This window comes from Mus musculus, chromosome 5 (assembly GCF_000001635.26).
Source record: "Mus musculus strain C57BL/6J chromosome 5, GRCm38.p6 C57BL/6J".
Taxonomy (NCBI): Eukaryota; Metazoa; Chordata; class Mammalia; order Rodentia; family Muridae; genus Mus; species Mus musculus.
The window spans coordinates 97,881,396-97,906,930 of NC_000071.6; the positions used below are offsets into that span (position 1 = coordinate 97,881,396).

General features: G+C 37.6%; 1 protein-coding gene across 1 annotated transcript in view; it reads right to left on the minus strand.

The window, feature by feature from the left end:
• Nucleotides 1-3,292: 3,292 nt before the first annotated feature.
• The window catches only part of Antxr2 (anthrax toxin receptor 2), a 146,330-nt gene continuing 124,087 nt past the window's right edge, over nt 3,293-25,535 (minus strand). Inside the window, exon 17 of the mRNA NM_133738.2 lies at nt 3,293-5,205. Coding sequence (NP_598499.1) covers nt 5,167-5,205 — 39 coding nt within the window. The 3' untranslated portion in view covers nt 3,293-5,166. The remainder of the gene's footprint in view (nt 5,206-25,535) is intronic.

Genomic DNA, 25,535 nt, shown 5'->3' on the forward strand with positions numbered 1-25,535 from the left:
AGAGAACTTGAGTGTCATCATCGTCATTGTCTGGTTTCACATCAGAAATTCAAGTCAAAATTCCATTTATAGGCGTCATCTGCTAGAACTGGTCAGTTTTGTTTCCCATTTTGAGTTTTTCTCCAGTTGCTTTTACAAATCAGATGGTGGAATCCATGAGCTTGCCAAGAGATTTAGATTTGTCCCTAATTGAGCACAGGATGCAACAGCTTCCTTTATCAACTGTGGCTTTGAATGTGCTCAGCCCTTCCATTCACATCTATTGTTTCCCATCAACCCCCACCCCCACCCCCGCCTTTGCCTTCATGAAAGAGATGTGTTTATTGTTAATGGTCTGCCCTCTGGGAAATAGTTTCTAATACTTCTACTTAGGTTGAACATATTTAAATATACATTCTAGTCATGTCTAAAATTTGCTCTATTTATGACTAACATTTGCAATCTTGCAAAGATAACTTATCAGAGATATAAATAACTTTTTAACGATTAGGAGATAAAATTTAGGATTTGGGGGGTATAGGATTCTTCCAGTAGTCATCTACATTAAGACCAGGGTAAGTCTGTGCAAGGCTCATTCTGTGAATAAACTCCAGATGCTAAACACTAAATCACTCAACAAAAGAGTTCTCGTTGACTATGTGCTATGGACAACATAACACAGGCATAGTTGTTGTTAATCAAGTGGGCTTTTCGTTTGTTTTGATTTTCCTTTTGTCTAGTGTTGACTGGGGGAAGTATACATTTTAAATTTCTATAATATATAAATGATTTCATAACTACTTCAGAATAGGGATTTTCTTTTGCCTCTGTATATGAAAATTTAAGACACCCAGTGAGACTGGAAGACCAGAACAAACTCTAAATACCTTTTCTAATGTTTTGCTTATCTTAAGAGAGGTTTTGGTCATATATGACTATAGTACCTGTTGCTCTAACAAATTCTTCTGTAAAACATTGACTAAGAAATTACACCATTATGACTAATTGTCAACTTATATGTTAGAGTTCAATGTCTTTTCTGTAACTAAACTGGCAGTTTGCAGAGCTAATACTATCAAACTTTACAAGGAAGAAGGCACTCATGACAAATTTGAAATAAACACTAAAATCTCTGATTTCATCATTTTCATGCAAACATCAGAACTGGGAGGAACTTTTGGTATGACTGAAGTGTTGGCCTCTCAAGCCAGCCAGCCACCTGCTCACTAGGTGTCCACACAGAACATCCCTTCCTGCTTCCCATCCTGATAAATGAGGAAAGCAACTTATATATGAACATGTATATAGAGATGTATGTTCTATACCTTGTTCTTTCACATTATAATATTCTTTTGGCAGGAGTACAAAAAATATATTTTACAAAACAGCAAGAAGCCTGTTACATTATGGGTTTTCAATAAATTTATTCATTCTTTTACCCAATTGACTGAATAAAATTCTAGTAAATATAGAAATATACTAAAATTAAAATGTTCTCAGAATATTCCATAGAAATTGACTAGACAACACTAATATAATGAGACTTCACTATAGCTACACTGACTACAGACAGCACTTCCTAGCTTCATGAGCCTACTGCTTCCTTTAACTATACAACAGATGCTCCAATTAGTCTAAGCATTTAGAGTGTGTGTGTGTGTGTGTGTGTGTGTGTGTGTGTGTGTGCAACACACATTTCCCCTGTGTGTATATATACAACACTTCGAGCATAGTAATTAAATTCTAATAAATTTGTTAATATAATAGAAAGGAAAATCTAATAAAGGTTAACCAGAATATAAAAAAGAAATTACAATGGTTTCTAATACTTGTATTATAACCTTATTATATTTTGTCTTTAGAATTTCCAAACATAATATCTGTAAAACCACCAACTAGAAATGTCTCCATCAACTTGCTCCTCAATACAGATAGTGCTTCAATCTTAAAGAAATTAGTCTACCTCTGAACAGTAAATACAGGTCAGAGACATTCAGATAATGAAATTCAGTTCACAGAGACACTCATATCTTATATCTGATAAGGATTTTTTAAGTGATTAGGACAAAGTTCATTGGAAATAAAAGAAAAACTTCTCAACAACTTGAAATATAAGGTTTTAAACCTTTTATATTCTTAACAAAATAGTAATTAACCATAGATGACAGATGCTGCTCCCTAGTCAATGGAGACTCTTAAGTTTTACTCTGCATCTCATTGGGAAGGAAATATAAATTTTTAAAATAGAATTAACTTGGGGGAAGGCATCAGAGCTGCAACTCTTAGCACCAAATGTTTCTTCTTGGAGCACCAAATGCTTTACGGAAAACATTCCAAGTATCTAAGTTTTCAGATAGATAAATATTTATGGATCAAATCCATAAAGAACAGACATTGTTATGAAATATATATAGATGCCTTCAAAACTTTCTTTCTAGGCAGAGGAGACACATAAGTTAGGAGTCATTTCCCACTTAATTGCTTTTGCAACCTTATGTAACACAAATGGATGATGGACAAGACTCATTTGTTTGTACAAAGGAGGAGATCTCGACTGACATCGTGTCCAGATCAATCACACGGGAGCTATTGCTATGTATGAAAAGTGTCACATAAAGATTCGCAATGTCCTCTGCCAAGAAGATTAATTTTAAAAACAAATTCTCATTTCTGCTAAGATCTGCGATTAAAGCATAACATTAATCTGGTTCATAACTTTAAGGGCAATGGAATTCCATCTGTCTTTGAACCTTATGAATGATCCTTTCCCAGTCTATGTGTAGACTCCTGACTCACCCTCTTCATTTACAGCTCTTTGTTGTATTTTTATGACACATCCTCCAGCCAGTGCAACAAATCTCAAGGAAGCTATTTTGCCATTTAAAGGCAGAGGTTTATTTACATCCCTCGTGGTGCAAACATGCTACAGGATTCTGTGAAAATTTGAAGTGGTTACCAAAGAAACATAGCCAGAGCTTCTGTAGTATTTTTGATGCTCTTAAAATATCACGAATGGGTGTGTGCCTGCATCAGAAATGAAATGCCTTTTGGGGAAGTGGCCATAGGTCCTGTTTTAGAGGCAGACACAGAACAAACGTCTACAAAGACCATCACAGGAAGAGTTAGGTGTACTTACCAGCCTTCTATGTGCACACACAGATTATACCCGTAACATCAACCATGAATCAACTGTGAACATGTTGGATATTTTACAATGGAATAGAATTCCATCTTGTTACTAACCAGAGCAGTTGTGTGTCCAACCCTACAAAGTGTAAGCTCCATGTGAACTTAAAGAAACTGATAACAGAGACACAGGTAAAAATTTTTTATTCACTAATATGTGGAGGTGTGACTTTGGATCCAGCCAGTCAGTGATATAAATAAGGTTGAGCAAAAAGATTAAAGCTAGAGAGTGTAGGTGTGTGCATTTGTATATTTGTATGTGTGCATAAGGCTTCTTGGAGCAGTGCCACAAACGTGGACACCAATGAAAAATATCACTGCCGTCCTTTGAAATTTCCATGAAGAGTACAATGCGGGCAATTATATGAGGATGCTCTAAATGGCTCTTTCCATCTCCTGCACTCACATGCCCGCCAAACATGAAATGTTCGCCTTCTCCCTTCCAAAGTGATGGTTGTTGAACTTATTTTTAGTGTCATTTGATAAGCCTTTGTGCTCGCAGAGAGACATCCCACTGACCCGGCCACTGGTCATTGTCTATAACAGTTCACATCAAAGCAGGCGCGCTTTGTCAGGTTTCCAGTCGAATATCCATTTCGCATCTGAAGTACAGTATCGAAAGTGACTAGATTATCTGAGCTATTTCCTTCGGCTGCTGCCGCCTTCCTCCCCCACCGGGTTTCTGCTCACACTAACATAATTTGGCATCGTTGACGTGACACGATGGTGATATTTCTAAAAATTTATAGTATGTATATTGTCCATGCTTTCTGATGGCGCCCCTCCTGATTTTAATTTATAAACAGAAGGAAGGAGGTCTCTTTCCCAGGCTGAACCACAACCAAGGTGTGGTGCTCCTCAATTTCTAAGTAACATGCATACAGTGATAGGTCACTCAATGTCAAAAGGCATAAAAAAGATGAGCAAAATCTTCACAGGCTGCTGCTTGCTGTTGCCTTTAATTATATTAATTAAACTTTGAAATTTTCATGCAAAGAGAGTTGCTGGCTTGTGACGCTGAAGAGCCCTTGGAGACTTGAAGGAAGAAAAAACCCTGAGCGGAAGCTTTGTGGTTGCAGCTTCCTTAAATTAAAAGCCAAACAAACATCTAGGTGTTTTTACAGATATTAATGCTTTATGCACTGCTAAATCCCAAATGCTGAGAAAGGGGGATCTACCAGGCTGGGGACAACGTCTCAAATCACAAGTCCTTATGCTGCGCTCCAGGTCTTTGGTTGGAGGCGGTCTTCCTGTTGAATTAACGCTCTATTAATTCTCTTGTCTCAAGTGCATAATAAAAGAAAGGTGTCTTGGAAAACTAAAGGGCAAAAATCCTGCTTGCATCCAGTACCTTGAGGCGTCTCGTCTACATTTTGTCATGCGTGTGCACTTTCAGTGTAACAGTGACAAGATTTTCTAGTCAGAAATTTCCTGTAAGGCACAAAGTAATGGAGGACTTGGAAAGGCTTTGCTATCTGACATAGCTACAAGGCAGTGGACTCCATTATCTGTTTAGCCTGGGAGGAAACTTCATGTTTTGCTTGTAGCTAAAGATCTTGCCAAACAAAAGCACAGGGGCCACACATTCATGGCAGAATCACCAGTCTCCATTGCAAACCTCTGTGGCTGGTGGATTTGCAGTCCTAGCTTTGGTATCATTACATCATCGATGTGTCTGCTTTGTCCTCTTACATAGTCAAAACGAGCTTTGCATAAACCCTAGCATGCAAACTAACATTCCTCGGGATTTTCAGTGTCGTGAATCATGGGCTATCGCCGATGACTTTCATCACCTCTCATGTCGATGGCAGAACAAGTGTTGGAAAATGTTTAGTGCACAGAAAGCAGAAGGCAGAGGAAACATTTCCTGACAGAGAGAAAATGGGCTGTTGTCCCAAGAACTTCTGAGATGCACCGGACTGTCGGTTCTGTTGGAAATCAGCATCATGAAGATACACTGTCACACTGTCTTCTTATCTTCTCATTCTTTGTTCTCCCGTCTTATTGATGTGGAACCCGGGAGAAGTTTATGCATCGGCCCTGAGGGAAGAAAGATATCCATGGTGAAATAAGGAAGCAGTTGTTAAAAAGTCAAGGAGCATCTACTTTCCATAGCAAGATGTAACTAATGATACCAAAGCTCAGAACAATGTCCCCATTAGTCATTAAGTCATCATTTTCCCTGGCTCAAGACAACATGGCTCAGATCTTATTTCATTTGATTTTATTTATTGTGTACAGAAAATTTGCTTATTTGATGGTATGCTAAAGTCCATGTAGAAAAAAAAATCAACATGGGATTAAAACTTTGTAAGTGCTGTCTGAAGTGTGGCGCCGCTGTCATAAAATCAAACTCTCAATAACATCACCGTATACATTTCTATGACGAAGTAAAAATGGATGAATTTTCTTATGCAATTGAGTGATTCTAAAAATGTGCTTACGAGGACTATATTAAAGAGGTCGTTAAAACCAAGGACAAGGAAACCCGAGACTGGATAGAGATGCTTTCTTTGTGCTGTACTTTATTCTACATCACATCCTAGATTGCTGACCCACTTCTAACACCACTATTATAGATCCTGTTTTCCCAAATTAAGACAATTTACTTCAATTACATATTTTTAGAGAGTATTTTTTCAGTCCAGTTCCTAAACAATTTAGTGAAGGTTGTGTAGATATATTGATTCATAGAATAATCACTAACCCAATAATTATCTGAAAACAAAATTTCCCATTGTTGATAAAGACTCTCCCTTCCCCCTTTCCTATAATACTGTTGACTTGTGACACATGACTTGTGTCCAGAGTCCTCCACTGGCCAAATCTAGCCCACTTTCTCCTAGTTTAGGCCAGAATTATCATGCAATTAAGACTTCCATTTGCTATTACATCTGCTCTCAAAAGCTCCTCATGTTAGAGTTTCCTGTAATGTGAGCGCTTATTTGAAATACACGGAACAGGGGAAAATTCAAAAAACTTAAAAAATATTGTGGAAGAAGAGAAGTTAGAACATAGAGGTTGGTTTTTGTCCATTTTGTTTTGGAACACAACTGCTCAACAAATTTAGGGATTTTGTACCTTTTTGAAAACAGATAACCATAAAGACCAAAAAGAACTAGAGTTTTTAACAACGTCTGCTAAAAGGCAATTATCCATCCAAGTTTTGTCTCCTACATAATTTTGGAAGCAACAATATTTCTACAAATACTAATTTTATTAGTTTGTGCCTAGCATCTGAATCAGGTGGCATAAGTCTTAGATACTAATACATAGCATGTATCACAAATCACAGTGATGATGCCTTGGACAATACCCACATTGAATATTTATGCATTAATACAACTAACTTGAATTTGATGATATACAAATAACTGGGTCAGGTTTGAGTGATAACAACATTCATCAATAAAAATTGAGTTAGATCAATATCATAACACCTCATTACTTTCAACATGAATTATGAATACACTTCCTTCTTTGCATTGGGGATGTACAACTTCTTGAATGCAAGGGAAATATGATTTAATTTATTAATTTTGCATGGGAAAATATTAAAAGGTAGAATTTTCTAAATATTTAAAGAAACTAAATCTAGGGAGAACAAACAGAAGTTTACTAGTGACTGTAGGCCAATATGCAAGTATTTTACAGTATACTCCATTATAAATTCATTGTGATAATTCAAATGTTGTATTATAAATTCAATGTGGTAATTCAGATATTAAGCTGTTGACCTTTCTCCATAAACTAAAATCAATTAGGTAAATTAATTCCAAACCAGATTATTCCCAACCAACCTAAAATAAATGTTTCCTAGCATGTAAGAAAGGTGTTTCTATGTGGGTAACTAACATCATATTATACAGCCTTCCTAGGTCAGCATTGTTCATCTAAGAAAAGGTATAATTAAAAAGGATTAAACTGCCACTCTTTTAAAGCATACTATTTTATGCTACCTTATGTTGAACACATTAGCTAATTACTGAGAGTCTATGGCAAGGAGACAACTCACATGCCATTTAAGTGGCAGTATAAATTGGCAAAATCTATACAGCAAGCTACTATGCAAGAAAGGCAGCAAACCCTACTTTCTTATCTCGGGACAACTACCACCACTCCTCTAATCTCATGCTGGGATTCCAAAACAATAAAATGACAAACCAGGTGCTAAAATATTCACCATAGAATTTTATAATAGAAAAACTATATTATCAATTTATATTTCTGCTCAATAATCCAGAAAACAAATTATAATTCACCTAACACAATTCCATGTGGCAAATAAATAAAAACCTTTTAAAGATGAAGAAAAATGGTAGTGAAAAGAGAATGCCAGTTTTTCATATATATACATGATCATAACTGTGTAAATATGGCTGGAAAGTAAAAGACTAGCAGACAGAGTACCAGCCATCTGGGAGGAGTGGGACTGTCCACAACATCTTACCTTTCATTATTACACTTTCTGTTCACTTGCATATTTAACCACTTAAAAGAAATATTAACTTTCAAAGAATAAATCCAATGCCCCCAAATAAGTTCCCTTACAAATAAAATTCTTTACAATACTATTCGTTTATAGGTTGTTCAAAGTCACCCCAAACATCTATTCATGTTTTACTTTTGGGAGCCACTGTTAACTGCTCTGTCAGAGATTGCCAACATTTGGTGGATTTTTTTCTCTTCCCTGGGTTGCACCTGACAATTGACATCCAGGTGAATCCGTCAGAATTGAAGATCTGCTCAAGGGTGCAAGTGTATGGATCAGCTGATTGACAAGTAAATCTTGGAATCTACACTCAGCATTTTCTGTAAATGTATAATCTATAGCTATCACTGTAATCTCTACAATCTAGAGTCTTCTTTTCTTCATTTTTAAAGTAATAAATATCAGGAGTCTTGATAAAAAAAGGCAGTGCAGGCATCTAGAAAGATTATTGTTGGCTAATTTTTAAAATATGCTTGTTCATGTGTATGTAAATACATGGTAACCCTAATTATACTGGATACTGCTCACATATTCAGTACTTCATTATGTTTAACTGGAAGAGGAAGACTGCAATTTTTACGCATCAAATATTCTAGCCACATTGCTAGATAAGGTATGTGTTTCTCTGTTCAACTAATATTGCAAACTATCCAAAGGTACATAGTAAAATAGCTTAAGAATCCTTTCTTTATATACAACTGACAAAACTCTCTTTGAGGAGGAGGACTAAGTGAAACTATTTCTTTCCATCAGTGGTGTTCTTGTTCTGTGGTTCCTGAACTACTGTGGAATCTCCACATACCCAGAAGCCACCTGGGTTTGGATGGTTGATGTGAAGGTCTCAAACAAATTCCACCCAAGGCTTGAAAATTGTAAGTCCATACCATAAGATTTTTCTTCCTGTACTAAAACTTTACTTTGATGACTCATAATACAGAAATTTAACCAGACCTTATGTTATTTTATTTTTATAGATCTTATAAATGTCTTCAAAGATCTCCAATATTATCTCTATAGTTTTTCATAACATAAAGAGTCTGTGTGACCATTGGGCATATAAGAAGAAGACTGTGGCTGAGCGGTGGTGGCACATGCCTTTAATCCCAGCACTTGGGAGGCAGAGGCAGGCGGATTTCTGACTTTGAGGCCAGGCTGGTCTACAATGTGAGTTCCAGGATAGCCAGGGCTATACTGAGAAACCCTGTCTCAAAAAAAGGAGGAGGAGGAGAAAGAGGAGGGAGGAGGGAGGAGGGAGGAGGGAGGAGGGAGGAGGGAGGAGGGAGGAGGGAGGAGGGAGGAGGGAGGAGGGAGGAGGGAGGAGGGAGGAGGGAGGAGGGAGGAGGGAGGAGGGAGGAAGAAGAAGAAGAAGAAGAAGAAGAAGAAGAAGAAGAAGAAGAAGAAGAAGAAGAAGAAGAAGAAGAAGAAGAAGAAGAAGAAGAAGGGGGGCTGTGCTTAGGATAATTACTGTTTATGATGATAATATTAACAAATCAGTTCACTTGGAGCTGGGGAAAAGGTTAGGCTAAGCTCACATGTATCCCTTTTGTTACACAATGACAACTCTATAACTTAGTCTTTTTCACTTTCTGCCTAGGTTGTAGGGAGCTTTTCCTGGGCTGGGTAATTTAAAATAACAAGTTATCATGACAGTGCACTTTCTGATATAATTGAAGTTGAAATTGGCTCATAATTGTGCTCCTATTTTTACTCTGCTGAAGCTTTAGTGTATTTTTTTTCAATACTTCTTTAGAAGTAGTGTAAGGTTAGGCAAATATAAATGAGTGCCCACTTTCGCATTCTTACACTTCCCACTCATAAGGCATATTCAAATGCATGCTAACCTCCACAACCCTCCACCAACAGTTCTCTTCAGCCTCTGACTTGCACAAGAGGCCCCGGCACATCTACTTTTCCTTGTTTATTCTGGAAGTGTTTTAGTGAAGTACCAAACAGATAGGACTATGTAGATGCCAAATGAGGACTTATTTGAACTGAACCTGAATTACAAAAAAAAAAAAAAAGAAAAAGAAAAAAAAGAAAAAAGAAAAAAAAGAAAAAGAAAGAAAAGAAAAGAAAGAAAGGGAAAAAAACAGATAATGTGACCTTGACATTTAGACATGGGAAATTCTGAAGCCACGCTATTCTGTGAAAAATAAATCCGCTGGTTCTGAAGATTTTACTGAATTCTAGGAAACAGTATGCCCCATACAAATCATCATAAGCTAAAAATATAGCTAGGCTTGTGATGTACACTTGCAATCCAGAACCTGGAGGTAGAGCAGAAAGATCCAAGAGTTCAAGGTCAGCATCAGATACACCAGTTCTACAGCGTTAACAGCATTAACATTCTCAACTTTCCCTTTAAAGCAGAGTCCACATAAAGTTTTATTCTATTACAAATTTTTACCATAAGAAGGAACAGAATGTATCAAGCAAGAATTACTGTGAATAAAATACCAATGATAACAAATGGTAACCAGGCTAAACTCACAGTCAGATCTGACAGCTTTAACTACACTCAAGTGATATTTCAGGCAATAACTAGAAATCTCCTGAGTGAGGATCTATCTTATTGACACTTTCCAAGAAATCATTATTAGCAATGGCCCTTCTCTTGGACTTCACAATAAATAAGAAATCTAAAGGAAAGATATCAGAAACATGACCGTTCTACAGTGAACTAAAGAAACAGAGGAAAACAGGAGAGCAGCGAGACCCGGTGTGTCTGTTGTGGGAGATACGGTTCTATCACAGTATTTAAAACCTGATTCCACCTCTACTTTTACTGTGGTCAGTAACAGCAGCATTAACAAGAGCAGACACCATGTTTCCTATCTCTAAAGCATTAAAATTCCACTAGCATCAGTGCTCACATGGGCCGTTACTAGCTATCTGCACAGGATGTATTTCACTGCTGTAACCATAACAGGATTATGTTTGCCTCATAAACATCCATTGACAAGCCAACGCAAACAACCGCACTTTAGTTGAGACTTTTCAAACACAGGGAGTTGATTTATTTTTATCTCCATTTCTAAAAAGACTTCCCTAGATCTCTATGCACAGTGCAATAGTAAACACCATCTCAAATGATGAAAAACAAACAAACAAACAAACAAAACCACAAATACCCAGACATATGGACATAGAGATCATCGCCGGGAAGTTCAGGAAGGCACTATTGTTAGGGGACCAGAGAACACAAGAAGCCTTTCGAATGTCAATTTCCTAAATTAACTGGTGATACAACACTGAGGAAAGCAATATACACCTTCCCCATTTATAGAGAATCTGAAATAGAGATGACTTTGCCTAAAACTGATTTTGAGCTGAAATACAATTCTACACAGTTTTCTAAATGAAATTCAACCTATAAATGTCCATCTAATATAGACCATAATTCTATATTACTCAAGGAACTGCTGAGTTTGCCTAAAATTCAACTTCAGAGTTGTCTCTTCATGCTGTCATGGTACCTCCAAAATTTTTGTAGCTCTATAAATATAAGTAAAACTTACTTTGAAAATAGTTTGTTTATTGACACTTTTGAAATTTAAGCATATAGTTGGCAGAGAATGGAACATCTAAACCATTGGTCATAATAAGAGATGAGATGATCCTTCTGAGGAAGTAATTGTAACACAAGGTGTGTGTGTCTCTGTGTGTGTGTATGTGTGTGTGTGTGAGAGAGAGAGAGAGAGAGAGAGAGAGAGAGAGAGAGAGAGAGAGAGAATGAATCTATATGTGAGTGAGTGTATGTGTTTGCATGTAGATATAGATATAATTTTGACAGTTTTCTGGAAATCATTATTGGCAAACTCCTGCTGTGCTTCATAATAAATTGTAGTGGGAAGTAGATACCCAAAAGACACACTACATACATACACAGTCAAAACAGATTTTTATGTATTTTACTTTTGCTTAATATTTATTTATTAGTTATATCATAGGCAGTATATCAATAATTTTAACTTTCCTAATCTTAGTTAGATTGTAGATTATGTCTTAGGTAATATTAAAAATGGCATCTCTAAAACAATAGAATACATACACACACATATCTATCTATCTATATATGTATGTATGTATACATATATGGTACTGCATTTTATCAGCTGGGGGTCGTGGGATAGGTGTCAGGGGACACGAACAAGTAACTCTCTTGAGCTCACTAGGCAGTTAGTCTAGTCAAATGATGAGCTACAGTTTGAGTGAGAGACTGACTCTAAAACTGATGTGGACAGTAATTGAGCAAGAGCCCTAAAGACACCCTCTATACACTCAGATGTAACAGGGAGAAACAAACAGAGAAAAATAAAAAAGTAATGTAGGACAAAAATGTAAACAAAAATATAAAATAATCCAAATGTCTATCATCATGGGGAAATTAATAAACTAATATGTAGGCAATAGGAGAATAATATTATTCTAAAGAAGGCCACTGTAGAAAGATGGTCAGAGTTTATTAAAATAAATTCCATTCACTCGTCTAGATGACATGTTATCTATTAACTTTTATGTTATAAAAAGCAAAATATATTTGGATTAATATATGGCTATATTTTTAAAAGAGAATAATTGCCTCCAAAATGTGTTTAGCAAATGACAGGGATACACTTTTTATTATGTGATACCAAATGCAAACATTTAAATATTTGGAAGTAGAGTTACTTAATAACAATAAACATTTTACAAACAAAACAGCAACAGTGTCACTAAAAGGCCAAATAACTTCACTCCAGAGACAGGAATTAATCTGCTCAAGCCTAGGTGATGAACTCGCTTCCCCTGCTTCCTTGCTTCCCTGCTTCCTTACCAGGGAGGGAGAGAGAGAGAGAGAGAGAGAGAGAGAGAGAGAGAGAGAGAGAGAGAGAGAGAGAGAGAGAGAGAGAGAGAGAGAAAGAGAGAGAGAGAGAGAGAGAGAGAGAGAGAGAGATTTAAAAGAACTACTGAAGAAAAACTTTAACCCTACTGTATAGTTCACTCTTGAAACCAGTGAAATGCAGCCCAGAGAAGAGACTTATCAACAATGAGAGAGGAAGTGTTATATATTTCTCTCTATATATGTGCAAGTACATATGTCTACCTCAAATTAAGATAGTTATCAGTCTAACTGAGGAAGGATTGCAGGCTCCAAAGGAGATAGAAAGACCAACAGAGTCAACTAACCTGGACCCTTAGGGTTCTCAGAGTCTGAACCACCAACCAAAGAACACACATGGGCTGGACCTAGGCCTCCCTGAACATATGTAGCAGATGTGCAGCCTGACCTTCATGGGAGTCCTGAATAACTGGAGTGCAGAATATCCCAAAAGCTGTTGCCTGTATTTAGGATATGTTCTATTAGTTGGGTTGCCTTGTCTGGCCTCAGTAGGAGAGGAAGCACCTAGCCTTGTAGAGACTTGAACTGTGAGGGTGGGGGGAGACTCAGGGGGCCCAACTCACTCAGAGGAGAAGGAGAGGGTAGAGATGCGAATGATTATGGGAAGGAGTGAGTGTGAGGGGGGCAGTGAGTGGGATGTAAAGTGAATAAGTAAAAAATATATATAAATTTAAGAGGATAGACATGCACGTACACAGAGATATAAATTATATACATTATGTTATAATATATATACACATATACATATATTACATATATTATATATTCACAATGTCTAGTATAAAATGATAAATAACGATAGTTATAAAGAAATAGAAAATAGGTCCCTTAGTCAACAGAAAACATAGCCAGTACAGGTGGCTTACAATACAACCTAACATACAAGGACAAACAATAGCTATGGTAAAGATATTTCAAAATCTACCAATTTTGATAGCACGTGTATTGACAATTTCAAATGAAATATAAGTTTCAAATAATAACCTATATGAAAATTGGTATATTTGACTGATGTTCATGTAAATCGGGCACAGTGAAAGGCTTACTGATTTTGAAATTTCATCTTTTCATGTTGAAAAGCAAGGTAAAATAAGAACGAATGCAAGATCTCTGAGACATGTGACAATTGTCCTCTGAGAAACCACTGCTCCATGGGGAATAAATGTGAAGAGACTGGGAAAATAATTGCATAGGTCCACGAGGATCAGTGAACAACCTAAGTTTAAAACTCAAGGAAGCTCATGGGGTCCAGATGAAATAAATACACAGAAATGCAGGAAACAGACAGCAAAATTTCAGAGCATGTGAGTAGATCATCAAAGCTTCTCTGCCTGCTTTCCTTTCCGCTCATCCTATGAAATACAGGCAAGGTCATAATGAGAGCAGCAACAGCTGACTTTTCCTCAAAGCAATGTGGGGCGCCTGACAATGGAACATTCTACTAACTTTTAAAAATCAACTATAATTTACATATTTATAGAAAAGTAAGTAAAATAAAAATGTCTGAGAAGGTGAGTGGAAACTGACTTTAACAGACTATGCCTGGAGTTTGGGTGTTTTAGTCTGTTAAGGCCTGTACTCATTCTTCATTGTTTATTGTTGCTGTTTTTTTTTTTTTTTAATCTAAGTTACTTAACATGCTACATCGATTTGAAGGGAGGGTGACGTCACTCTGTGTGAAGCACCTTTGCTTTTAACAAGGACATAAGTAGTTAGTGTTCTGTAAGCTTTCCCATGGCTAAGAGCCTCTGCGGCCCTGAAGGCCAGTGTCCTTTCTCTGGCCTCACACCCTGCTGTCTTCAGCATTCGCTGCTCCTTCTGTACCCTCTGCTCACTTTCTCTACAGGATTAGCAGGGAAACATCGTCCCAGGATCTCCAGGACTGCCGGCTTCTCTACAAGAATAATTTTTCCAAGAGTAATCAGCTCTTTTTAGCTATTTATCACACAACCAAATCTCTACCCAGTTTTGGAATCTTACTGATTATTTAACAGGGTATTCAAATGAAAATTTACGCAGGTTTGAAACCATGCCTCATGAGTAATAACCACTAAAGAATGCTATAGAAGTGTATGGAACCGTAAAACTTCAGTCTGACAAAACACCCGTGGAAGGAGTTACAGAGACAAAGTTTGGAGCTGAGACGAAAGGATGGACCATCTAGAGACTGCCATATCCAGGGATCCACCCCATAATCAGCTTCCAAACACTGACACCATTGCATACACTAGCAAGATTTTGCTGAAAGGACCCAGATGTAGCTGTTTCTTGTGAGACTATGCCGGGGCCTAGCAAACACAGAAGTGGATGCTCACAGTCAGCTATTGGATGGATCACAGGGCTCCCAATGGAGGAGCTAGAGAAAGTACCCAAGGAGCTAAAGGGATCTGCAACCCTATAGGTGGAACAACATTATGAACTAACCAGTACCCCGGAGCTCTTGACTCTAGCTCCATATGTATCAAAAGATGGCCTAGTCGGCCATCACTGGAAAGAGAGGCCCATTGGACACGCAAACTTTATATGCCCCAGTACAGGGGAACGCCAGGGCCAAAAAAAATGGGAATGGGTGGGTAGGGAAGTGGGGGGGGAGGGTATGGGGGACTTTTGGTATAGCATTGGAAATGTAATTGAGGAAAATATGTAATAAAAAATATTAATTAAAAAAAAAAACTTCAGTCTGAAGAATAGTTGTGGATAACTTTGTGAAGGATTACCAACATAGTTTAAGTATGTGTGCAGGTCCATTTGTGAGTGTATGTAGATAGCTGTGGATACCTCTAGAGACTAGAAAAACATCAGAGCTTCTAGAACCAAATTCGCAAGCTGTGAGCCACCCCAAATGGGACTCACAGAAGGGAGCACAGAGCACAGCTCATGTTATCAGGTATGTAAGCGCTCTAAGCTGCTGAAACATCTCTCTAGTCATGATTTTGTGAAAGATCTTTCTAAAACTTTAACAGGAAAATTAGCTGCTGTGATTCTGTTTGCTTTCTGTCTAGAAAAGTCTCAGTAAATATCTTCAAGATGTGCCGTGTAATAGGACATGTAAAGGAAATTCAATTATGAGTCCACAAATGTGTGCATTTAATATTTTCAGCACACTTGAGAAACATGTTTAAATAACTGCTGTTTATTTTTTATGTTTAATAATTAATTATCCACATTTCCAAAATCAGGGTTTAGTTTTGATTTTATGCAGACTAATATGGTCTAAATTCTTAGAGCAACAAACGACTGCATTTGTTGCTAAGTTGAGATCATAGAGAAGATAATTCCAAACAATACATTAAATATTTCATGTACACCAACTTAAATCTAGTAACACATGAAGACTATGATGATTCTATATGCAAAACAGCTTTAGGTTTCAAATATGCTTTGAAGATAAGCCATGGAGGTTTTCTTGCAAGGGAAGATGGCAGACACTGTGGCACATGTGTCATTTCACTGAGCAGTGACTGCACAATGGCATTCAATGGGAATTTCATGTTACAGTTTGGAAAGAAACTAAATATGCATTAATATTGCCCTTTAATTGACAAGGTTGTTACTAATTTACATAGTTTCTATTCATTATAAAAAGTAAATTTTAAAATGATTATGAAAACAGTAAACATTTCAGGAGATACAATTAATCTCAACAAAATGAAAAGTATAAATGTTCAACCTTTAAAGAGTTTATATAGTATACAGGTACATTCATATAACTAGAGACATGGTAACAAGGATGCTTCAAAATAATGGCTGATTAAATATTAAGTGTATTGAGTCATTTTATGTACAAAGAATAGTTTTGTATCTGCGAAGAACTAAAAAATGTCACCAGAAACAACAATAAAAGAGATTAAAGTCAAGTTATAAAAGGTGACTGGTTGTAACAACGCAGCACACATTTGACTATGGTGTTACACTTCAGTGTAATCATGCATGTCACAAAGCCAGACCCTGAGGTTCAAGTCTATCTGCAAGTCAAACGTTGTGTAAAACTAATGATGTATCATGAGATTCATGGATACACAGGTAGATGTGTGTATGTATGTGTGGATAGATAGATAGATAGATAGATAGATAGATAGATAGATAGATAGATACATACATACATACATACATACATACATAGCTATATAGATATATAGACACATAGATACATATATAGATACAGATAGGTAGGTAGGTAGATAGTTAGATAGATAGATAGATAGATAGATAGATAGATAGATAGATAGATAGAAAATAGCAAGACAAATAGGATATGAATATAAGGTTAGTGTAGAGAAATACATCTGCTATTCTAAGAAAACATGATTTTTAGTAATAATGTAATTTACTAATTTATTACATTCTCTGAAAACAAACAGAAAACATAATTAGATGCTAGTACAGTGAGTTCAACATTATACTAGCTCTTCCAGTATGTGCATTTATATTATGAGAGAGAGAGAGAGAGAGAGAGAGAGAGAGAGAGAGAGAGAGAGAGAATGTATGTGAGAGAGAGAGAGAGAGAGAGAGAGAAAGAGAGAGAGTGTATGTGTGATCTACATGTGTGTTAGATGTCCTGCTCCGTCTTCTGCCTTGTTCCCTAAAGACAGTGACTCTCACTGAACCTGGACCTAGGCTGGTGGCCTTTAGGACTCTGAGAACCTCCTCTCTCTGTCTCCTGCAATGTTGGGTCTTCAGGAGCAGGTATCCGTGTCCTCCTTTTGCATGGGCCCTGGGGATATGAAGTCAGTATTTCATGCTTCTATGGCAAGTGTCTCCTTGCCTCAGTTTTTTTTTTCTTGTTCTTAGCCATCCAGGCTTGGGAATTTGTTTCCAGCCCATCATTCTGTTTCATATACTACAAACCTCGTGACATTTTTCCCCAGTTTCATTCTGTTTGTTTGTATATTTTTGTTTTGGTTTGTTCTCATTACTGTCTTGTAAATACTAATTCAGAGATCATCCTACAGTACAACTGATAAAATACCAGATGAATGAGTTATTGCTGAAGTGTACAATCACAGACTGGCATGGTGATACACACTTTTGATCTCAGCACTCTAGAGGCAGAGGCAGGTGGATCTCTGTGAGTTCTCAGACAGCCTAGTCTACATAGTGAGTTCTGTGAGTTCTAGGACAGCAAGGGCTACACAGACAGACCCAATCTCAATAAACAAAAATGTAAGTAAATATATATATATATATGTATATATATATATTTCTAAAAATTAAAAGGAAAAAGAAATATTGAATCAGTTTTGAAATTTAAACTATATAGGCAATATTCTCTGACTCCTATAAATGATTTTTTTAGTAGGGATATTGAAACTTCAGTTTAACAACACACTGATTAGTGACCTATAAAGCAAAACGCAGTGGTTGGCTTGCCAAACATCATGTCTACAGACCTACATGCCACTGCCCACTAACTTGCCTTGTAATTAATCAGTAGCTACCACCACCCCTTGGGCAAGAGTCCTCCTGCTTTCCTTTGTCATATGGATTTTCAAATGCAGCCCAGCAACTGACACAGCAGAGAAGTGGACAGATCGCGGGCTGGAAACGTTCTAAACCGGGCAACAGCAGGCATCCTAGAGAAGCTGACCTTGATGTCAGTCCTGAACACACAGCAGATGGCAGGAGGTTGGGTCTGTTTCATGGTGGAAGCCACCAGCAGACAGAGACAATGGAGGGAAGTAGATATGCCAGTTACACAGCAATTCTTAATTCCACATACACCCTACCTGGGCAAGGGAGGAACAGCCCCGCCACTGTTCACAGCAGGATGCAGAGGCTTAAATGGGTGCAGTTAACATGAGCATTTATTCCCCTCTCTGTCCATGTTATTTAATCAGTCTTTGAAAGATGCTCCTTCACACAAGAAGCATAGCCCTGCCGCATATGTTGTGAAAATTCCAGCAACCAAACCAAATCAGGGATTTCTCATTCATGTCATTAAATATGAAAATGAGAATGTAGAACACTTGGTACAGATTTTTTTCTGAAACCAGTGTTTTTAAAAAGTGCTCAAAGTTGGCAGTAATTTTTAAAAACTTATAAACATTTGTTAATTTTGGATTAAAAAAATAACACAAATATTCTTAAAATAATGAAACCTGGAGCTGGAGAGATGGGTTAATAGATCGAGGCACCTACTACTCTTGCATAGGACTCAGGCTCTGTTCCCAGCACCCACATGGTAGCTCAAAACCACCTGAAACTACAGTTACAGGTGGTTGCATGCCTCTTCTTAATGCCACAGCCTCCCACACACCTGGTATACACAAATACACTCAGAGCAGGCACATATGCATGCACGCACACATATACACAATTAATTAAAAATTAGTAATGAAACTTAATAAACTAACTTTAATTACCATTCCTTGTTAACAGTGAATGAGGAAAGTCATCTGTGTTTCATTAATGGCACTATTCTTCCTGAGGTGAAAGACTAAAGTAAGTAGTAGTCTATAGCAAGAACAGAACACAGGCATGCTCTGGAGTTGGGAACACGAAAGATGAGAAAGCTGTAACTTCAATAAAGGATGGTGATGATATAAATTCTAATGTTTGTAAAGTTTGTGCTCCGTGGATTGAACTTCAAAGCCTTATCATGTAAAGAATTTGGGGGTGTGACACAGTTTGTATAGTGTTTGCACGAGGAAAAGAATCTGAGTTTGAGCCCAAGAATCCACATAAAAACAAAAGCCTGGCCTTGTGGTATGCATTTATGATCACAGTCCTAGGGAGGAAGACACAGGTGGTTCAGGGCCATTCACTATTCAACTATCCCAGCCTCATTTGTGAGCCCCAAGCTAGTGAGAAACCCAGTCTCATTTTAATACTCATGGTTCTTGAGGAAAGACACTTCAAGATCTACCTATGGTCTCAACAGATATGCAAATGTACACACATACACACACACATGTACACACACAACTTGTCACTTGAAAATACCCCTTTGATGACTGAAGCAAATAAATCAGGTATTAAATATCATGTAGTCTTACAATGTAACTGTAAAGCTGTTGCTGAGGGGCCATATACCACCAAACAGCCTGCCACGACAGACAGAAAGGCTGTGAAATGACAGTATCCTTTTATTTGAATGGTACCTATATGGAAACCCAACAGCAACAGTGTAGGTTTTAGATTGAAATGTGGAATGTATGTTTTTTTAATCACATTTTTTCCAGCAAAATCAACACTAATCTTTGGAACTTGGAAAGCACTCAGTGAACATTATGGCGTTGGCACCCCCCAAGAATGGCCAATTATATCCGCATTTTCAAACAGTCTCTTCCGAGAACACCAGTGCACCTGGGAGAATGACAGCCAGCTGTGCATTCTATTTGGTGCTGTTGAAATCTGTTTTACAGACATAACTTAACATTCTCGTTCCCACTCCAAACGATGATGGCACCGAAGCCTCGGATAATGAAGAAAACATATTTTATGTGGGTTTTTTTTCAGTGCTTCTAGTTTTAAATAACATCTTAACATATGTTTAAAACAGAGCATATGGAAATAAGAAAAAGCAAATCTGAATTCCAGGCACAAATATTGGTTTAAAAGATAACACCATGCAAACCTATTGCTTTTATAGTGATCTCGAATCATGTGTATCAAGAAAACTAGACACCAATGGAAGCACAATGGTTTTCTATAATCTTACCATCCCCCAGGGACTCACAACGTCTATAGGTAACATCCCAGTCTTTGGGGGACGTGAACCTCACCTCCACAGTCAAAGGGATTATATCAGAGCTTTGCATATATGGCTAAGATCAGCTTTCACTGATCAGCAATAAAGGACACATCTAAACCAGTCTGTGAGTAGCTGCTGCAGCTGGCAGGCAGCATCGGGTAACTACTACGTCTGCCTGGCAGTTGGATCAGGTAGTGTCTATGAACAGGAAAGCCCCTCGGAGCCGAAGTCTAGCATACAATTCAGCATCATTTCCCAATTCTCCAGACAAAGAGACTTTTGGAAGGAGTTTTTTTCTCTTATTGCTCTGCATTTGTATGGGAAGAGACAATTTATGTCTAAGAGCAAATGGGCTTAGGTAGTAGGTCCTTAAATAAATGTCCTACTGTTTTTTTAATTTGGAGAGGTTAAAAATTAATATTTAAAACAATGGCTGTACCAACTATCAAGATTATGAGATCAATGCTGATTGCTATACAACTCAGTTAAGTAACAAATATTTATAGATGAGAAATTGCATACAGCACCTTAAGCATAGACAACCTAACCAGTCTCATGTCTCTGTTACAATTTTAAGGGTTTTAGTTAATGGGTTAGCAAGAAGTTTTATTTTATCAAAATAGAACAAGCCAACCACCTCTACCTACACAAAACAATTTTCTATATCACATTTCTAATATACCCAACTCAATCTCAAGAGCTCTCAGTTTTGGCCCCACCTTCTCACAAACTACATGTCAACAACACAGGCAGAAGGTCATGTGTGCTAACAAGTCAGGAAGAGGAGAAATTGCCACACTGACGCAAAGGATGAGTTCTGGCTTCAAGCTGAAAAGGGAAAGGAGGATTTATAAAGCTCTGTTAAAGAGTTGCAAGCTAAAGTATCTATTTCATTGCAAAAATACATCAGCTTCATCAAACGAGACAGCTGCACATAGCACGTCTATAGATATTTTTAAATGAACTAAGATGTCCGATTACATTTCTTCTATAGAAAATCTGTTGTGAAGTTATTCTATCTCACCCAACATAAAGCCTTTGTATTTGTATCCCATGCCAGTCCAAATGCCTGGGAGGGGAAAAACAGCACTCTTGTGTGTACAGAAATACTGGCAGAAATATTCACAGTAACCAAAGTACAGAAGCAACCTGTGTCTACTAGTAGACTTAAAAAAAAAAAGTAAGAAAAACATTTTTATACAACTTATTTCTTTAAAATGAACATAATTTTAAAGGAAAAGAAAAAAATATATGTGGTATATACAAAAGATGTTATTCATCATTTAAAAAGAATATTTGGTCATATACAACATAATTGGGGGCACTGGGGGGAAAAAAGCTGGCTGGTGAGATGGCTCAGCGGTTAAGAGCACTGACTGCTCAAATGAGTTCAAATTCCAGCAACCACATGGTGGCTTACAACCATCTGTAATGAGAAACAAAACAAACAAACAAACAAACAAACAAACCTATGGGCCAGAGCAAGTGGGGCTGGAGCAAGAGGGAGAGGTGTGGGGGAGAAATTAAAAAACAAACAAACAAACAAAACAACATAATTGAATCAGGATGACATTGGGCAAAGTCACAGAAGCTGAACACAGAAAGATAAGGACAAGATGATCACACTCAGAAACAAAATATTTTCTTAAAAGTCAGACAGAGCAATTAGGTGATGGCAAGCAATGAATGCTGAAGGACAGAAAGGCAGAGGGAAATGATAAAGTAGGTTGAAGGATACAAACTCTCACTTAAAAAGGTGTTTCAAGACATACAGTGTGGAGGTTGTAACTAGTAATACTGCATTACCTGCAAGATATGAGCTAAAAATATGTTTGGTGCTGCCGCCCTCCCCCACACACATATGAAGAAATAGGAGGAACAACAATATCAACCAACCAGACCCTCCAGCGCTCCCAGGGACTAAACCACTAACCAAAGAGTACACATGGAGGGACCCATGGCTCCTGCTGCACATGTAGCAGAGGATTGCCTTGTCCGGCTTCAATGGGAGGAGAGGTCCTTGGTCCTGTGGAGGCTTGATGCCCCAGCGAAGGGGAAGTGGGTGGGTGAGTGAAGGAGCACTCTTTTAGAGGCAAAAGGAGGGGGGATAGGATGGGGGGGTTGGAGGGGAGACAGGGAAGGGAGAGAACATCTGAAATGTAAATAAATAAAAAACAATAAAAAAGAAAGTTTGCAGCCAGGCGTGGTGGTGCACGCCTTTAATCCCAGCACTTGGGAGCCAGAGGCAGGTGAATTTCTGAGTTCGAGGCCAGCCTGGTCTACAAAGTGAGCCAGGGCTATACAGAAAAACCCTGTCTCGAAAAACCAAGAAAAAAAAAGCAAGAAAGAAAGAAAGAAAGAAAGAAAGAAAGAAAGAAAGAAAGAAAGTTTGCTATAGAAGAGGGTGAATATGTGTTTGATTTTAGTAGTTATTTTATTATATATAAATCATTTTAATCACATATATAACAAATATATTAAAATAAGAACTATAAATTATTTATAAATTAAAAAGTAAGGAAGAAATAGAAGCTTAAAAAAACTATCATTATCCAATCATTCACCCTTTGGGATGGCTATCATCATTTTTAAAAATGAAGAAATAGCAGTTTGGAGTGGATATAGAAAATTCAAATCCGTGTAAGTGGCTAATAGGAAATAAAAATGTATGTGGTCTTTCTGGAAGTATCCGGAAAAATAACCACAGAAATGCAGAGTGAACCAGAAATGCTCTTTCTGATGTGGCTCTAAAGGACCGGGGACCAAGAAATCCTACATCCATTATTCACAAGAAGCAGAAAATAAACGAGCAGAACAGGAGTGTCTATTCAGGGATCAATCAGTTTTAAAGTTAGATCTATGGATAGAGTGTACTATTCTATTCATCCTCCAAAACACGAGTCTACGACTCCCACCTTCCCCGGCCAATAAAATTTCTCCGTGCAGGTGCATTCTATATACTTATCCTTACTTACATGGAGAGATAAATGTGGCTCTCACCTCACATCAACAGAGTTTCCTTTGCAACAACTAGAGACTACCACAGACATCCATAATGGTCAAAATTCAAAGAATAACAGCCAACCCCAAATTATAGACCCATGATACAGACAACTCCTATACCTGACACCAGGGAAGATGGGGTTTGGAAAGAGCAGGAAGACCAGGATATCTGCTGCCTTCTAGAAAGTCATCTCCAAGGGATGAGCCTCCTGTTATTTTGTCCAAACCCAAGCATCTAATCTTGATCACATTGGTGAAACATTAAGTGAGCCCACCATGTGCATGTGTGTGTGTGTGTGTGTGTGTGTGTGTGACAGTAACAATAATAATAAGGCTATAATGATATGATATAAATATAGTTATGTGTGTATGAACTTCAAAAAGATAAAACTTTAACTTCAAGAAAAGGGAATAAAATTCTAACATTCCATGCTATAACATGGTTGCACTTAGAACAAGTCATACCACTGAAATAACCAATCATAGAAGAGGGATGCCACACATGGGTAAACCTAAAACTGCTACACACACAAGGAGAGATGACACAGTGGCTACTGGGGCCGTGCAGAAGGTGAAGGACTGTTCTTTGGCAGGTATGAAATTTTGGTTGTGCTAATGATAAAACTTCTGGGAATGTATAAAAGTCATGGCTGTAAAATATGAATGGATTTGATGCTACCAAATGGTACATTTTAAAATGAGTAGCATAATAACTTTTGTGTAATGTACAATTTAACAAAATAAAATATTGTTATTAAATATACATATATATATATCATTTTTAAGTAACTGAAATGTGATTATAGAATTCAGCGATGAAATGAATTTAAGATATACAGGTGAAGAAAGGGTTCAACAGGGGAGAAAGCATAAGACAGTGCAATGAAAAAATATATTTTTTCAAATTATCAAAGCAAAACATATTGTTATGAATATAATAAAAAATTGAATCAAAAGAATTAATTTCTCTAAAGTTACTGAGACTTTGGCTGTAAAAAAATAAAACTTTTTTAAAAAATTAACTCCCCAATTAACTTTTTAAAATATGATGACCTTCAATTACAAATTATTATATGATTATTTATAAATATGACCATGTTTGTTTTATTTATCATGCAGTTGATTCCCTATCATGTAACAAAACTGTTGATGGCATGTACATACTAATGTTTAATATGTGTTTTCACAATGCAAATATTCAAGAAAATGCATACCAGTTTACAAGTCTACTAAGAATAATATGGTAGAAATATTACTGACTTGATTTAAATAGGATGCTTAATGGAGTTGGAAAACTATTTATTCTGCATAATAGCTACAAAATCCATGATTGAAACTAAAGCACTTACCCTAACAGTTGAGAGAGGAGGGGGTGGAAGGCTGGTTTCCTGCCCATCCTACGCCTGCCCCCAGTCAGTGAGTAGAAGATTCGAGGGCTTTTGCTGTTGCCAACCATCTGGCAAATGAAGATGAACACAACCAGGCTCATAGACTAGGCCATCAGGAAAAACAATCAGTGAAGAGCCCAGCACTTGTGATTGAATGAGTACTGCTGTGCTTAGCTGTTTATGATGTAGCTGCAACCACCAACTTCCCATCAACACCATGATGGGCCAGGATCTTCGAGCGATTCTATGGGGCCTCTTCTCCTTAAGCTAACAGAGGAACTGCCATCAAGATTTTTTCCACGCCAACGATGCTGAATATCCAGAGAATAGTAAATTGGAACTGCCAGTGGCAAGCGTCATTTGAGAGTAAAATTTGAGGGTGGGCAGTGTGATACATTTCTGTCATCTCAGCATTGGGAGAGACAGCTGCAGGGGGATTGATACATGTTTGAGTCTAACCTTGTCTATATGTGAGTTCTCGGCCAGGCAGTGCTCTGTGGTGAGACTCAGTCTGAATTTCTCTTTGAGCCTATAGTGTAACACAGGGTAGCACGTGGAATAGTTATGCTCATTACGCCCTAAGATTTTATATGATCTCCATTTGGTGTTGAGTCTTCTGAAGAACATATTCGCATGTTAATCTTCCTAGATTGAGCTGTGTGAACGGTCCTTGTGCTCAAGTGGCTGTAACTGCTAGAACCAATGGTTCCTGTTCTCTAGGGCTCAGGAGTGTCCTCAGGGAGCTGTTTCTATAGTGCTTTTCTGAGTCCCCTCTCTGTCTGCTCCTTCCCTCCTCTTTCTGAGGCTGCCACCTCTCTTCACTGTGTTTTATCTTCCCCTAGGGGCCCCCTCTGACCCTAGTTCACCACCTCTGAACTGCCCCAAGAATGGAAACCAGATGATCAAGCATCC